The following is a 17,302-nucleotide window of genomic DNA, read 5'->3' on the forward strand; positions in this document are numbered from 1 at the left end:
AGACTAAGGATGAAATTCTAAAAGTTTAAATTATAAGGTGTACATATTATAGCATATTTGTGTCACCAAAAAACATGTTGAAAACTTAATGCAAGTGCATTATTGTATGTGCATCTTGTGCTTCTTAAAATGTAAGCACAGCTTTCAAAATTATAAATATTTGGCTACTTTTTAGGTTGTTGTCCAATTTTAGTGTTATCATCAATTTTGTATTTAGTCCTTATGTTAGTATCCTTGCATATTCTAACATAAGGGAGTAATCATCTATATGAAAGATAGAATAACAAACATCAAATACTGATTTTATTTTAGAGTTGGATGAGAGTGTTAAGGTAAGAAAAGAATAAAATTTTAAAAAGTAATAAAGATTGGAACTTCAAGAATAGATGGGATTTGTACATCATCTAAAAAATTGAATCCATGAAACAACTCACTTACTAATTCCACCACATTCATGTAAATCTCATTGATATTAATCTATTATTAGGAAATAAACATTTTAAATATATCATAATGTTCTAACAAAACATCCTTATAGTCTTATCTAATTTTAAACACGTAATTATTTTTAAAATACCATTTTTCATTTCCCAAAAAAATTATTTCTTTCTATTATTTAAAGACTTTAAAAATATTCATATTATTTACTTATTTAATTCATTTTAATAATTTTTCAACTAATTGGTAAACATTATTTTATATTCATATAAAACTTAACATTTATAAAATTAAAATTAAAAATTATCTTTAAAACAAATGTTATACTATAACTGAAAACATTAATATACAAATGTACACTACAATGCTTGATTAATTTGTGTTGGTTAACCAAAGATAGAATACAACACTAATTGCAGATTAATAAAAATAATATCAACTAACCAATAGATGTAGCCTTGCAAAGATTTTGGAAGAGTTGCTTAAAACCTTCAACAACATTGCCTCTCTCTCCAACTATTAACCTTCCATCGTATACTTTATCAGGCTGGGATTCATATATCGATGCTTTAAGGAAGCGCCCTTCATCTGTAACAAGGGGGGCAACTTCTGTGAAGATACTTATCACTATCCATTCTCCCTCACTCAACTCTACGCAGGTACTTTCTCCTTCTTTTATATCTACCTCAATACATCGTTCCCCAGGAGAACGAACAAGATACCATACCATAGCCGCATCGGACAAACTTGTCTCGCAGCATGTTAAACTCCATCGTACCAAAGCCTTATAGAAGTATTTTGTTTGATTCTCAACCAATGAGCTAACTATGACAGAGCCAGGAAAAGTGAACGAATCCAAAATTGACAGAATAGTAGGAAAGATCCTTCCACATATAGTCATTTCCCGCGGCCATTTCTACAGATCAGTTGCAAAACACTTCTGTTAAAGAAAACAGTTTACTTTTACAAGATTATTTTTAGATTTTTAGCAACATCTATTACCTCTGTTTGTATGCTTTGAATGCAAGTCTAAGAAGCTGATATGTTGTCCACTGTCAGAGTCAGGATCCCCAGACTTTTTGTGCCCCGCAAACTATGTATACCAGGTACCATCCAGCATGTCCATACAACCAACTTTTCCAGTGATGCCAAATCCTCTAAACCTTCTATTTTCTTTATTTTAGGGCAACCTATGATGCGAAGATTCTTTAGGGAAACTAATTCTGCCAAAGTCGGCATGTCACATATTGCTGGACATCTCTCTATCGTCAAAGTCTGGAGGCTAGACAATTGTCTAACTTCTATTTTTTCTATCGTAGGGCAATCTTTGATTTCAAGATTATTTAAGGAAACTAATCCTACTAAACTCAACATTTCATTTAGCTCTGGACAATTTACTATCATCAAAGTCTGAAGGCTAGACAGGTGTCTAATTTCTACTTTTTCTATTTTACGACAATCTACGAGAACAAGATTATTTAAGGAAATTAATTTTGTCAAACTAGGAATCTCATATAACTCTGGGCAACTTTCAAGTGTAAGAGTGGCCAAGCAGGACAAGTTTCCGAAAGAAGTTGGTAACCTTGTCAACAATGGACACTCAACAATTTTGAGCCCATCCAATTTGGTTAGTTGACCAATGTAAACTGGTAATTCTATTAAGCTTTTCGTATTACTAAAATCTAGCTTTCTCAAAAATGCCTGTTTTGTAATATTGTGGGGCAATTTTTCTAATTTATAGCAATGTGAAACATCTAAAACCTCAAGTTTGGTTATATTTTCTAGAATATCTGACTCTAAGTTGAGTTTTGTACAATAACTTAAATTGAGATATTCGAGGTGTATAAGTTGCTTAAAAGACACAGGTAACATCTCTAAACTCCTACAAAAACACAAACTTAGATGTCGCAGATTTACCAAATCCCCAAAACGGGTAGGTAGTCTTGACAGTGACGCGCATCCTTCAAAGCTCAGATACTCCAGCGAATGAAGTAGACAAAACTCTTCTGGCAGGCTTGATAGTGGTATTGTACCGCTACCAATCAAGAATAGTCTTTTCAAATGCTTGAGATGGCCTATTGACCTCGGAAGACTTTGAAGGAGGGAAGCATATTTAATTAACAGTTCCCTCAATTGCAAAGGAGGCTGCACACATACAATTTTCAATCATATTGAGTTAAAACATATAAACATTTTAAAAAGAAAGGAAGCATTCTTTCTTACTGAAAAAGAAAAAGGTAATTACTTACATTTGCTTTCTCCCACAACGTTTCTAAGCTCTCTGGAGAAATAAGCTCTAGAACTCTAATGTTTTCGAGGGAGAGCCACGATGGGATATATTTGTGCTCAAAGTTATAGCATCGAAGCCACAAAAGTCCTCTCGATAGCTGCTGACATTGTTGACTAAAAGCATTACATTTAATGAGAAGAAGTTTTAATCCAACCCTAACATTTGAGATTCGCATCATCTCCATGTACTCCCTAAAAGGCGGTGGGCAGACAGGTAGCTCATAGTTTTGGCTTATGGCGGCCTTTATCCCCCGAATCGACATTCCTCCCTAAAGTGGAAAAGGCAAAGCATAACTTCAATTTAACTAGGGGAAAGGCAAAAAAAAGATATGCACGCAAAGAAGGTTTCCATACCATGATTCTTAAGAAGAAAGATTTAATTTTTACCTGAGTGTGCATACTCTGTCCCTCTGACCAGAATCGCGAGGGTGAGTGTGTCGTTGCAATGTCCCTTCCCAAATCTCTGAGATGATCATGCATTCTTATACGCTCTTTCTGGTCCACCTCAACAAGGCACTTGTTGTGAAGCGTTTCCCAACTACATAGACCGCTCCAGCCGGATCCATCCCATACCGCAATTGCCGAACTCCTCCTTTTACCGATAAAGAAACATGCAATATCCAGGAATATTTCTTGTTCATCTCTATCGAGGGCATCGTAACTTACTTTCAGCCTCTGCATAATTTCCTTGGGCAATATTCTCTGGATCTTACCTACCTGAGAGACCCAATAATCTCTAGATGTTTTACCGTAAAGCTGTGCTCCAATGACTTTCAAAGACAAAGGCAACCCATTGCAAACAGCTATGCAATTTTCAACTAAATCTTCAAAGCCTTCTTGTGGGAGAGGCTGTAAGAAGGCATGCCAACAGAACAGCTGCCTGGCATGAAGATGTTGTAGCGGTTGCATTTTGTAAACGGATGTGATGGCCCACTTTGTAAGTACATCCCCTTCTCGTGTTGTAACAATGACCAGACTACCTGATCCAATGCTCTCCTTTGGGGGCAACAGACCATCGAGTTGGTCCTCGTGATCTACATCATCCAAAACTATAAGCATGCAAAGACTTTTCAAACGGTCTGTTACAATTGCCTTGCCTTCCTTCACGTTGTCAAATGGTGCAGTTTGAACACGGAGGTCTTCCAGTAGTTTCTTCTGCTTGGTATGCAAAACATTTCTGGGTGCGGCATCTCGCACGTCATGCAGAAAACTGGAGCGAGGGAAGGAAGAGCTTCTCCTGTTGTAAATCTCTGTTGCGAGTGTAGTTTTACCGGAGCCGCCAAACCCTACTATTCCCACAATTTGTGCATGCTCTTCACTCTGAATAGATTTTCCTCGAGTTCTTTCAAAGTCTTGTACGATTTCATCCACTGCAACTGGATGTTTGGCAACATCCAAAGGCACCCTTTTCATTTTTGCCAAAACAGAATTCACTATGCTCTTCAGAAGCTTCCCTTCGTCGCTGAACATTTACAACCAAAATATATACGATGAAACAAACATTTATAATAGATGAATATGTGTATCATGCAAATTATTTCACGAATGGGAAAAGCGGGATATTGCATTACTTACTCATTATTGCTGTTGAGCACGTGGCCAGAAAGATTTGATACTCTCTCCAGTGCCGTTTTCCACTCACTCAACGTCTTTGAGGAGTACCTCCGCTTCTTTTTGTGATCGGAAAACGCAGGAGCGTAACATCCTTTCCCTTTTCCCACCCATCGGAGATCATCGGGCTTAATATGATAGAATACAGGGATAATTGGAGTGCCAGTTTTGAGCATAAAGGATAGCTCGGCCAGACACCAAGGAGATTCGGCATACTTCTGTGAAAAAATGGCAATATGAAGTCCAGCACTGGACATTGCCTCCTGTATTTCATCTGGTATGGAATCTCCCAACTCCAGCTCTTCAACTTCTAGAAAAGCCCTCAATCTAACCAGATCAAGTGTATGATAGATAGTGCTGGCTAATTTGTGTTTAGTATCACAACCGCGATGATTAATAAACACATCCCATGGCCCCTTCTTCATAACTGTTGACGATGATGAAGATGCTTGCGGTGTAATTTCATCAAATACGTTTCCTGGCTTTCTTTTATCCTGCCGAGCATTTGAAGAAGTGGAAAACTTACATAGCTCCATCTGACGTTACAGATATGTGGATATGGAACTGTAAGTGTTGAAATAGAGAGAAAGAAATTGTTCACTGAAATGGGCAGTAGAGAGCAAATATAAAAAAAATCCGTCGGGTACAATGAACGGCTGAGTTGCGTACAAACCGCGTGCTATTGACTTTACAAGTAGAGAGCAGCTCAGGACAAAGACAAGGTGAAGAATGTCATTCACACATTGAAATCTTTCAACCCCACCGGAAATCTTATTCTCCACACTGGAATTCTCATCCCTTATATTTCACATGGATGAATTATTACCAAGCGAAAATATCTCTTTCTATTCTGTCAATTTTATTCTTGCCCTTGTTATTCTACTCGCCATTTCCGTTTACTGTTTTCCATCGTCGTTTTTCTGCGTAGTTATCTTCTTTGTTGCCTTTACTAAGCAAAACACTTGTTAGGTAAGTCCACTATCATATTTTAATGCCTTAGACGAAATGTCAAAATTGTATTAAATTTTTGAATGGCATGTCTACTATCACATTCATATATTTTGACTTTAGAGTATAGTATTCAATCACATAGAATTAAAAAAATTGAACAAAAATGATATAGTCTATATTTAATTTATATTTTAAAAATTATAAAACTATCATTTTTCTTTGGTTCATATTGAAAACAATAAGTATAAAATTTTATTTTTTTTTTATTGAATTGCACATTTTAATGCATTAGCTCTAATGCAAAATTGTATTAAATTTTTGAATAGCATGTTCACTGTTGCATATGTTATAGATTTTGACTTTAACAATATAGCATTTCAATCCTTTAGCTCTCTTTTATCTTGATGATGGATCACAGAGTGTGATCTAAAACGTTGATGATAAAAAAAGCTTGCTAACACAATCGAATCCAAAAGATCTCTACAATAATATAGCTTAGACAATCATCGCATATAATTGAAAAAATTGAAAAAAAATCTTATAATCTATATTTTTTTATATTTTAAATAATTTAAAAATATTATTTTTATTTCTTTCTATTGATATTAAAAATAGTCTATATAAAATTTATTATTATTTTTTTAAATTACACATTTAATGCATTAGATCTAATGTCAAACTATATTAAAGTTTTGAAAGACATGTTCATATTGCATATGTCATAGAGTTTGACTTTAATAATATATGATATTGCTATTAGGGTTCAACTGTGTAGTTTTTGAGTCAAACTCATTGGCCCATGTTTCATGAGTAGTGGTTCACAAGAACCCATCTCTCATGAGAATGAATGGTCCACTTAGCACTCATTGCATCTAGGGATGCTCACAAGGGTGAAACATATGGATTTCCTGGGAGGTCACCCATCCCAATACTACTCCAACTCAAGCGCGCTTGACCACGGAGTTCCCTCCAAGGTTAAACCCACTTAGCTTGCAACCCCATTTGCAAAACCTTCAAAAGTGTTGTGCCTATGGAAAAATGCCTCCTACTTATCATTTAATAATGTATTTTATATTAAATCCCTAATCATATTAAGAGATATTGCTTAGCCTAAATGTAGAGTAATATATTTATTTCTCTATTAAATAACTTCCATGTAATAACTTAATAAAAGACAATAAAGATAGTAACAAACTGGGTTAATTGCTAATCCAACCAATGAGTCAGCCAAGAGGTGCTTTCTAGTCTACGAGCCTATCCAAACTCAAGAAAGCCCAACCCAAATATAACAAAAATCCACACATTTTTTGTGAACTCTTTATTTTTATTTTTGCTTTACCTTTTTTTCCTTGCAACAAACTCTAGAAACTGTTAAAAAAAAAATTGATATTTTCTATTTGTTGCCTTTCCATATTTCACTTCTTTTGGTCCTACTAAATTTACCACCCATAATAACAAAATAAAAAATAAACTACAATCAGGTCTATGTCCACCATTCTAATTATATAAAACTTGTATAGTAGCACTTCACCTTGTGGTTGACAAAGGCACGTGCTTGGTGACACCTTGTAAATAGATGGACTTTGGCATCTATCTACCATTATAAGTAATCATAGTAGTCTAAGTCATTATTCATATTTTTTGGTGGGATTGAAGGGGGAATAGTATAGAGATCAATTTAGGTAGGATCAAATCAAAGAAAAGAGTGGGGTTGGGAGATGATGTAGGAGTAAATATGGGCACAATCATTTTTTAGTTTCATAGACCTATTTGTTGTAATTAGATCTCTTTCCCTCTATACCTATTCATGCTCTACATTCCTATATCCATTTCCCTTGGGGATTTGACATTAATTAGAAACTCTCTCTTCCTTAGCCTATTGATGATTATGCTTATACATGATGATGTCCTTTCTTAGTAGCACTTTCTAATTATTATATATCAACATAGATATGTGTACTTGTATCTACACTTGTAAATTCACATAGTTAAGCCTATTCATTGTGAATTTGGCAATGCAATTGAAATTTACAATTAACGAAGAGAGGGAAGATTGTAAGAAAGAAGTAAGAAATCCTAAGACATAATTAAGTTTAAGGTTAGAATATGAAAGTTAAAGGTCCTATATTATATTTTATTCAACTGCCATTTCCTAATAAATGTGTACCAAATTTATTAAAATGTGTGGAAGGGGAGCAATTAAAAAATGATCATCCATGAATAAAGGATTTATGACATCATTTAGAGCCTCCAATATGTATGTTAGTCAACACTTTGAAATGATTGCTTAAAGATTATTGTCCACATAACTAATCGTCGCATATTCATCATTGCTGCCCAAAATTTGAAACAACAAATTTAATCTCTTTTAACTCATATAAAAACACGACACTTATCTTATAAAATTTGTTATATCATTTAAACGGAATTTAGTTTAATTTCCTTGTGGAAGCAATGTGTTTGTCATGCATAAAAACCATAATAATATTTGCATTAGGTATTTCATGTTACTTTGTTATCGCCTAATGCCCTTGTCATGCTGATAAAACTCTAGCGGTCGTTGGGCGGTGCGTAGAAATCAACTCACGTTTTCTTCTCTGCAGACTTGAATTTGTTTTCAGCGCGTATATAATTGGGGGAGGCATTTTTCAATCCCATGGGCCTACTGTAAGTAATGGCGCTCATTCACATTGTCAGCCTTTACTTGACCATCAACAAATATACAGTCTGGCCATCCCTCTCAAGCCACCTACTTGTTAGATTATAGAAGTACCTAACGAATTTATATTTTCAATGGAATTTTCTAATCGCTGATAACTATTTATTGCATGGATTTTTCTCTTGGCTAGTCGCCAATAATTGCATGGAACAATGAGCGAGCTTATTAATACGCACTGCTCACTTACCAAGGGTATTTTTATTAGATGGTGATGATGTTTTCTTTTTCATGGTTTGGGTGACTGTGACATTTGCTTTGGCAAATATTGTTCAAATTATCATGGCTTAATTAAGTATTGTTAATTGTATTTGCCAAAATAAATATTTACTTTTTATAAAGTTTATCTGTTTTTAATTAAAAATATTAAGAATGAACTATTAGCAATATCATTGAGTGGAGAGATGAAACTTTCAAACATATTCATAGTATATAATATTTTTTTACAGTTAATAAAATTTCAAGTGTAGAGATTGCATTTGAGTGAGCACTAACTCCTATAACAATGAAGATGCGATTTCAAAATGACTATGTTTTTTCTTTAATTTCTATTTTTAGTTTCTTTTTTTTCCAATCATGAAAATCTCAACAATTTGCACATCACTTAGTTTACATACAAAATTTGAATCCGTCTATATCTATATATATATGTGTACCCTTTCCAATATTAACCTATAATGCCCACCCAATACATGTGGTTATGGCAATTTATTTTCCTTGTTGACAATATGTTTGACTTATTAATTTCCTAGCAAGAAGTCTAACACCATCTATGTTTTATAAAAAAAGCCATACTAATCACTTAGCACCTACATAAGACCTCAACAAACAAGAAAGTGTGTACGTTGGAAATTAATACTATATATGTTTGACTCACTTATGCATATTAATGCAACACTGAATTTCTTCTTCCTTCACTTTTTCTCTCTTCGATCTCAACTAATTATTTCCCTCTTTCCTCACTTACTCATAAATTATAACAATTAATCCCACTACATCTCTTCTACCTAATAGAAATCATAGTAAAGTTCATGTTGGTTCAAGCAATCATATAGCTACTAAGTATTTATAAGGATGGGCAATTACAATCAATGAACCCAAGATCACATTTCAAACACAGAACAAACATGTGATAAATATATGTAACCTTTTTTTAGTTGTTTGTTCAATGGGTAACTTAAGGCTTGACAATTGGTGGTCTTATATTCACCCCATTGTGATTTCGGATGGACCTAAACCATAAGAATGCTAAGCATGCAACCTTTGACCTAGCACAAAACAAAAGGAATCATGCGACGTGTGAGGTTATTCAGATCAATTGATATGAATGATCAAAATAATCACACTCTATAATGATAATAACTTTCTCATTAAAGGTGTAGAGATCCTTGAATTATCCAATTCCCATGTAAGATCTCATGATCCATAGATTTAATGTCACCAACCTCTCACATACAAATAGAGCTCATGGGTCCATCCACTAAATGATTATAACCAATGAGAAGGTGGTTGAGTCAACCAAATAGAAGCAAATGAACTAGGACCCACAAACATGATATCTCAACAATAACCAACCAATGGTACAATGATAGGTTAAAAATAATACAAATTCCTTTTTGAGATTGTATAGACTATAGGATGTTTTTTCAAACATGTGTTTTGATTACATGATCAATGTGATTTGAAGACCTTTGATTTTCCAAACTACCCTAGGACTACATGAGCTTGATATGCCATTTAATGATGTCATTATACACCAAACTCATTACTCATTAAATTAAAATGGAAGGGGCCACTATAATTTTCCAACATTGCCCATGATCAATAGCATCATGGTACTTTGATAAATTTAATGGTAAATTATAAAATCACACAAGTCATTACATCAATTTAAAATCAAATATTTTCATAATGCTTAGAGCACAAAAACATTGACAACCCTTGTATAATACAAGAAACTAATATATAGTAATCTTGCTGATATATTTGATGAAATCATTATGAATTAAAATATTCAAGAAGAAAATCCTAAATTTTTCATGGCATAATTTTGACATTCTTGGGACTTGGGTGCAGAGAGTTTTTTAATGGCGAATCTTCGCCAATTGGCAAATTCTGCATATTTTTTTGTATTTTTTTTTAGGAAATGGCGAATAGTCTGGGAAAACATCATGGTCAAATTGCCCAGAATTTTGAGGTTAACAGTACACTGTATTCTGGCTTCACCATTGACCACACACCGTTCGACGTTGATGCCCGTAATATTCACCTAGAATCACTTGGGCATGGGTATTAGATCAACTTTGTTATTCGCTAGCAATAGTAAAATGACCACATACCCAGGACCTAATTCGCCAACGCTAAATTACATGTTCATTGCATACGTCGGCCAAATCTGCCAATATCAATTAAAACATTATAAGCATTCGAGGACCCATTTCGCCCCACTTAAATTAAATGTTCATTGCATGCATCGACCAAATTCGCCAATATCAATTAAAACATTATAAGCATTTGAGGACCCTTTTCGCCCCACTTAAATTATACGTTCATTGCACGTCCGCACAATTCGCCAAAAATGCAATCATGGATTGATATAAATACACTCTTTCTTACAATTTATTTGTGTTTGATTAGTAAATTTGGGAGCTCTCAATTCGTATTCTGCAATTTGAGTTGGAACATTGAAGTTCATTGTAGGGCGGAGGGCCAGAGTTAGAATTCTGCAACACAGGCCTAGGCATTCCTGATTCCTGATTCAAATAATTGAGAAGGCATAAAGGTGAGTAATCATTTCTTCATACTTGATAGTATTAGTTTTAACTTTTAATTCATAGTGAGAGGTCAAGACTCAAGATGTCACAGTCAGACATGGGTGAGACTCCTCAGGGTGGTGAAGGGATTGAGATGTCAGACAAGGGTGAGACTGAGACTCCTTAGGGTGGTGAAGGGATTGGGATGTTAGAAAAGGGTAAGACTCCTTAGGGCGGTGAAACTGAAAGGATTGGGAGGCCATCAAAATGCCCAAAACTTAAACTTAAAGATACTACCATAAAGTCTTTCTTTGGAATTGGCAAAGTTTCTGGTCCATCAACTTCTGCAGTTGCAGAAGCCATTCACAGTAGCTCACCACCACCACAAGGTGGGATTGTCATTGAGTTAAATGTATCAAATGAGGATGAAAAAACCGACACAACAGAAGATGTTCTAAGGGATACACACAATGAGATAATTCACTCGGATGCAAATGCTAGTGCTGAAGATGATGTTGGTAGGAAGAAAAGAAAAAGGAAAGTAAAACTGGGGCGAGAGTGGGATATGACAAGGAGTTTTAAGATTGATTGGGTAGCAAAGTACCCATTCATTGAACCAGTCCCAAACAATGATGAACAAGCAACAGAATGCAAGTGTAAGATTTGTAGCTGGAAAACTAAAAGACAGAAGAAGATGCAACTAAAGCTTGAGACCATAGAAAAGCATATTGGTAAGGTTTATGAAAAATAGATCATAGATGGAAAGGAAACACCAGTATTAAGATGGAAATCATATGAAGATTGTCTTCATGTTAAGTATGTCGCAGAATATGAAGAGCATAACCACAAAATGACACTCATTGGTAATAGTGGATTTGGAAATACAATCAAGGTTGGGGTTGAACATGCAGTGAAAGATGCAAACCTGGCAAAGACTATTCAGATGAGTGTTATTTTTCATATTCTGTCGAGAGGGCGTCCTATGAAAGATTTCCCAGAATTTAGTAATTTATTATCTTTTTTGAATGTTCCTCACTATCCTATGTCACATTGGTCAATAAACGCTGGATGGGAAATGGCAAACTGTCTCGCTGAGGTGGAAAAGCAAAATTTACAAGAGAGTGTAAAAGAGTCAAATTTCATTTCGTTATCCATAGATGAAGTTACTGCGGTAGATAACACTGCTTGGGTTTGTATGCATGTGTATACCATAAAAGAAAACGTTCGTCGAGCTCATCTACTCTGTGTTCGTAAAATGAGGGGCAATTCAACAGAGGAAAAATTATATTTGGAAGTTAAGAAAGCTTTGAATGGAATTGCTGGTATGGATGACTTGACAATTGCTAAGAAGTTGGTGTGTGTTGGAGCTGCAGTAATGCAAGGTCAAAGGACCAGTCTTTGCGCAAGATTACAAACTAGTATTGCACCATACATGGTTTGCATTCACTGCATGGCCCATAGAATGAATTTAGCATATAGAATTGTAAGGAATTTCCCTACAGTGTCAAAAGTTGAAGATCTAGTCCATGAGCTCCACTCATACTTCGGTCGAAGTCCTAAACGTTTTGCAGAATTTCAGATTTTTGCTGAGGGAGTAACAATAAGAAACAAGCTTCTCAGGGATATTGAGACCAGATGGATCTCCTTGCATGGACCAGCGGAACGAGTTCTAACAGAATATCAATCCTTGATTGGACTAATGTATGAGCAATGCCTCACAGTAGACAAACATTTTGATCTCTTACATAAGTTAAGTGATATAGAGACTCTGTTAACTTTAGCTAGTCTTCTCCCCATGCTAGATTCAATGAACAAACTTGTTAAGAAAGCCCAAGATAGAACTATGTATATCAATGAGTACAGCACTCTATGTAAAATGACATGCTTGAGCCTGGATGGTCTATATTCAGATCTAATAGGGCGAAGCCCAAATTTTTTTAGGTGGCGGATAATTACAGATTTGAATCATGCTGAAAATTTTTTACATTTCAATGTAAAAAATAAGTTATGTGTCTTTGTAAAAGGATTTTAGATACCAATGCACCAATCTAAGACAGGCAAGCGAGGGAAAGCACTACCAGTTAAAAAGGAAGATTTTGACAAGATTGTTAAATTTGTTAGTGATAATTTGAAGTCTATTGCATATGAACTTTCAACTCAGATTCATGAAAGATTCCCTCGAGAATAAATACTTGAAGCCATGGGTTGTGTATATCCTCAATTTTGGCATTCAATTGAGATAATCCAAATGACGCAAAGATGTTTCATAAAAAACTAGAGGAATTGATATTGACATTTACAAAAGGTGCATATTGCAATGGATAGCTAATAGAAGGAATTTTAAATTCAAATCATCTTAAAAAATAATGTAAACACTTTGCATTGTTCATGAAACAACAATTGGTTGACTTGGAAAATTCATTTGAACCTGGATCAATCACAAGGCTTTGGAAAAGGATAGATCAAAGTGAAGCATTGCGTACTGCAATACTAGAATATTTGAAACTTGCTGATTTATGTCAAACAATGATATTGGGGTCGATGGAAGATGAGAGAGTTTTCAGTGCATTAGGGCTTTTGAAATCAAAGATCAGAAACAAATTAGACAAAAATTTGTAAACTTGCTTGAGGTTGTTTGTAACTCAGTATAATGTTAGAGATTTTCCATATGATAGGGCACTGGCAATCTGGAATTCCATGCGTGAAAGACGAGGGTTGTGCAACACTTTAAAAGCTAGTAGTGCTACTGCTAGTGCTAGTGCTGAGACAAATAATGGATCAGACTGAGTTACTAAAGTGAATTAGCAGTCATTTTATAGGTATTTATAATTATAATACAGTTCTTGAGTCATATTACAATTTCAATTTCCAATACTATAGTTGTCATTAATGATTTTTGATATTGTATTCCTTGAATTTGTCAATCAAAATGGATACTTATTTCGTATTTTTAATTGTGAATTTGAATTATTATAAACAATTAGAATTTATTTTCTAAATTATTAGTAAACAATTGAATTATTAGTAAATTGGTTCCACATTATGTTGATTGTTGAACATGAAATGCAACAATTTGTGTCACAAGATCCATAAAATGAATCATATTGCATAACTTTTAGAACCTTTCTATTGTTCTACATTAAATGCTTAACATGATGTTCATGGAGATTAGGGTTTTGTGTTTGTTTTTTGTCTTAGTTGGCTAGTAAACCGAAGTTGTCATGCATTGAAAATCTAAGTTATCCTCTCTTTATTTGTCCATGTCAACATCAAGTGTGGTCAAACGGTTGGTTAGACAATGAAACATGTTTAATGTTTCATCTCTAACTCGCAGATAAATTTCATGTTTAACAATTTTAGTGGCGAGTTAGCGAGTGTTGGTTTGGGTTTAAATCACGAGGTCTCTAGGTTTTTGAGTGTTAGCATTTTATGTTAGTGAGCTGGAGATTGTTAATGAAATTGCTTTGGTCATGAGGTCTCAAATTGGTTTGATGCCATGCATTATAGCCCCGAGAGTTAGCAAGTGAGTCATTAATGGTTTGTGTGTCACTGCTCGCGCCTGTTTATGACGGTAATTAACATAAAACATCGATTTCGTTGGTACTCGTTGGGTCACTATAGTCAAGATAAATTTTTTTGAGATTTTATGGTTATCGCTAGCTCGCAGGTCCTTTATCATCAAGTTAGTTTAAGTTGCGAGCTTGCGAGTACTGGGAGATTTTAGTTGTTGCTACTTCGCAAGATGTTTTACACTTGACTATTTTTTGTTGTGAGGTTGCGACTGGGTGTGATTTTATGTTATCACAAGGTCACAAGGTGTTCGTGGTTAAGTCATTTTAATTTATGATCATGCGATGTGGTTGGTATCGCAGCTTAGTTGGTTTCATCACTTGCTCACGGGTTTTGAAGTTTTTAGCATTTTATGTTGCGATCTGGTGATAGGTAAGTTTTGGTTTTGTGGTCATTGCATGCTCACGTGTTTGTAAGTCTTAAGTCAAAAAGTGTTGCGAGCATGCAATGGAGGTTAAGTGTCTTGTTGTCGCCAGATCGTAAGGGTTTGACCGTTTAAGTGAAGTTAAGTTTTGAGTTGTGAGCTTGCGATGAAATAAGTTGTTTTGTTAGATTTGCAGTGATCGCCAGCTCATAGGTAAAGAAAGAATATTAGAAATGTTGTTGTGAGGTTGTGACTGAAGGCCTTGATGAAGATCAATAGTTGTCACTCACTCGTGAGATTCTTTGAGGATTCGTAAAAGGGGCTACGAGCTTGCGATTAAGAGGATTTGGTAGCATTGTCGCTAACTCATTGGTTACTTTCCAAATTGTTATAACCGGTTGCGAGTGTGTAATTAAAGATGGGGATTGACATGTGGACTTGTTTTCCAGGTTGTGAAAAAGTTTTGAATGGAAATCACCAATCAAATAGAAGGGCAAGAATTCAAATTTTGCTCGAGTACTTCAGCTTTGAATTAATGCCACAGTAGCTAGTTCATGCAAGTGTGGCAATTAATGAGACTTGAGAGAAGTGACCGTGCCCAAGTACAATAAATTGCATGATCGATCCGAGATTTTGTATAATTGCATTTGCCATTAATTCATTCTATCTTCGAGGTAATCCAGTGAATTGAGCTCTGCAACAACATTGGAGAATTCAGAGTGTTGGGTGTGGGAAAAAATAAAAAAATTGGTTAAGTTTTTCAACTACAACTAAAATGAGCAAAGCGATGAGTGGAACTGGAGGTTCCAAGCCCAAGGCCATGACAAGTGGAGGACATGGAGGTTCCAAGCCCAAGGCCAGTGCCACTGAGGAAAAGATGGTTAAGAAATACAAAGAAGAATTTGTAGATTTTCTACCAGGGACTTTTGTTGCTTTGAATACAAATGATCTGGCATGGAAAGATTTATGGAGCCAATGCAGAAATCTGACCATGCTTCATATGACTGGTTCTTCTCTGTTTCATTATTTTTGGAATAATAGGGTTAAGGGTGTCCCGATGTCAACCCCTTGGGATTTAAATATGAAAAAGTTAATTGTGCCAGATGTGTATGTTGATATGGATTTGATAAAAGAGTTGGCCAAACACTATTGCCCAGTATCTAGGGTAATTAGAAGAAAGAACCAGTCTGCCCTAGTTTCAATTAACAGAGATAGCTTTGTTGAAGCTTTCCAGATTACTGGTGCTGCATGTACAGATATAGATTTGGAGCAGATTGCAGAGGATTATGACAAATACAAAGGTGTTATCAAGAAGCATGCAATGCCCAGATACATGCCTAGGGTGAATAGGAAACCAATTATAATTCCAAATAGTATCCAACCACCATTTGACATCAATTGTACAATCTATGAATTGTACAGAGTGTTGGGTTTTGATGGAGATTCAATAGTGTCAGCTGATTTACTGATGATGGCTATGGATATTCAATACCCAGATGTTAACAAAGATTATGATTATGTGGGCTACGTGGTTGAACACATTCATAATGCTCTAGTTGAAATTCAGAGTGGTGCACCCAACCCTACATTCAAGCATTATTCATTATTGATGCATTTAATCTTGTTCTATAATGTTGAGTTCATGGATAAAGAATTGGAGCTTTTTAGAGAAGAATTGGGTGTCTTAATGCCAATACAAAGATGGACCCAGGTTTGGGACAGTAGTTCTCCCCATTCTTCTTTCCTTTTCTTTTAAAATTGGATTGTTTTGCCAATTATGGAAATGCTAGGAATAAATAGGGAACAGTTGTCAATTAATGTTAGAAGAGTTTTGAGACCTTACCAATATGTTCCAAACTGGTCTATTTCACATAACTGGGGGGGACTTTTTATTTTTTGATAACTTTATTGTGATTAGATTCTATGGGTGTCCTAAGCCTCCCCATATTTTACCAAAATATGTTCCAATTAGGATTGCTTTTGTGGAGTTTATTTGGCAATTGACCCTAGTTGAAAAAGAATACCTTAATAGACACAGGAAGGGTTCTCTTCTTCCAAGGCTTTGGGATGTGTCTGATTTTACCATTGGCAGAAGTTCCTTTGGTGAAGTAAACAATTTCCTTAAACAGTATAGGTTGGTTAATGTTGTGTCTAGATTATGTGATCCTGAACAATTTATAAAATGTGCATTGCCAAAAATGACACCTTGGGCCACAATAAAGGACCATGAACCATTGGATGATGAAGATGTGGTTAGAAATTTGCTGAGAAAAGAGGAGGTACAAGAAAGGAGAAGAAAATGCAAAAATTTGATGAGAGTTGAAGCAGAATTGAAGGTTGTTGACCCTAGTTTCTCAGGTTTTTGCCTTGATAACCCATACCTAGAGAGGATTAACATAATGTTGAGTTTATATGAAACTCTGATGGAACAAATACCTCAAATTTTAGAAGTGGTTTCTCAGCAGCAAGACCCCCAAGATGGACATTCTTCACATGGAAAGAGGCCACTTAGTGTGTCTACTGATGATGTATAGAGTGGGGATGAAGTTCAATCTGCCTAAGTGCTAGCTGCAAAGAAATAAAAAACCAAAGAGGTTGGTACAATTGTTA

The 17,302-nt window shown here is 35.2% G+C and overlaps 1 protein-coding gene across 1 annotated transcript; it reads right to left on the bottom strand.

The window, feature by feature from the left end:
- Positions 1-837: 837 nt before the first annotated feature.
- LOC131072358 (disease resistance protein Roq1) lies at positions 838-4,962 on the bottom strand. The gene is made up of 5 exons (XM_058008497.2): positions 4,303-4,962; positions 3,115-4,189; positions 2,688-2,996; positions 1,441-2,583; positions 838-1,354 (listed from the first exon to the last, which is right to left on the bottom strand). Exons 1-4 carry the CDS (start codon positions 4,872-4,874, stop codon positions 1,468-1,470), a joined length of 3,072 nt encoding a protein of 1,023 aa, XP_057864480.2. The 5' UTR covers positions 4,875-4,962; the 3' UTR covers positions 838-1,354; positions 1,441-1,467.
- Positions 4,963-17,302: the final 12,340 nt, after the last annotated feature.

Source organism: Cryptomeria japonica, chromosome 7 (assembly GCF_030272615.1).
Source record: "Cryptomeria japonica chromosome 7, Sugi_1.0, whole genome shotgun sequence".
Taxonomy (NCBI): domain Eukaryota; kingdom Viridiplantae; phylum Streptophyta; class Pinopsida; order Cupressales; family Cupressaceae; genus Cryptomeria; species Cryptomeria japonica.

Excerpts from the sequence above, each read along its gene's own strand:
- LOC131072358 (XM_058008497.2), bottom strand. The coding sequence starts at position 4,874 with ATGGAGCTATGTAAGTTTTCCACTTCTTCAAATGCTCGGCAGGATAAA. Across the intron at positions 4,190-4,302 it reads GTGCTCAACAGCAATAATGA|CGACGAAGGGAAGCTTCTGA; the intron begins GTAAGTAATGCA and ends GTAAATGTTCAG. Across the intron at positions 2,997-3,114 it reads GACAGAGTATGCACACTCAG|GGAGGAATGTCGATTCGGGG; the intron begins GTAAAAATTAAA and ends TTTCCACTTTAG.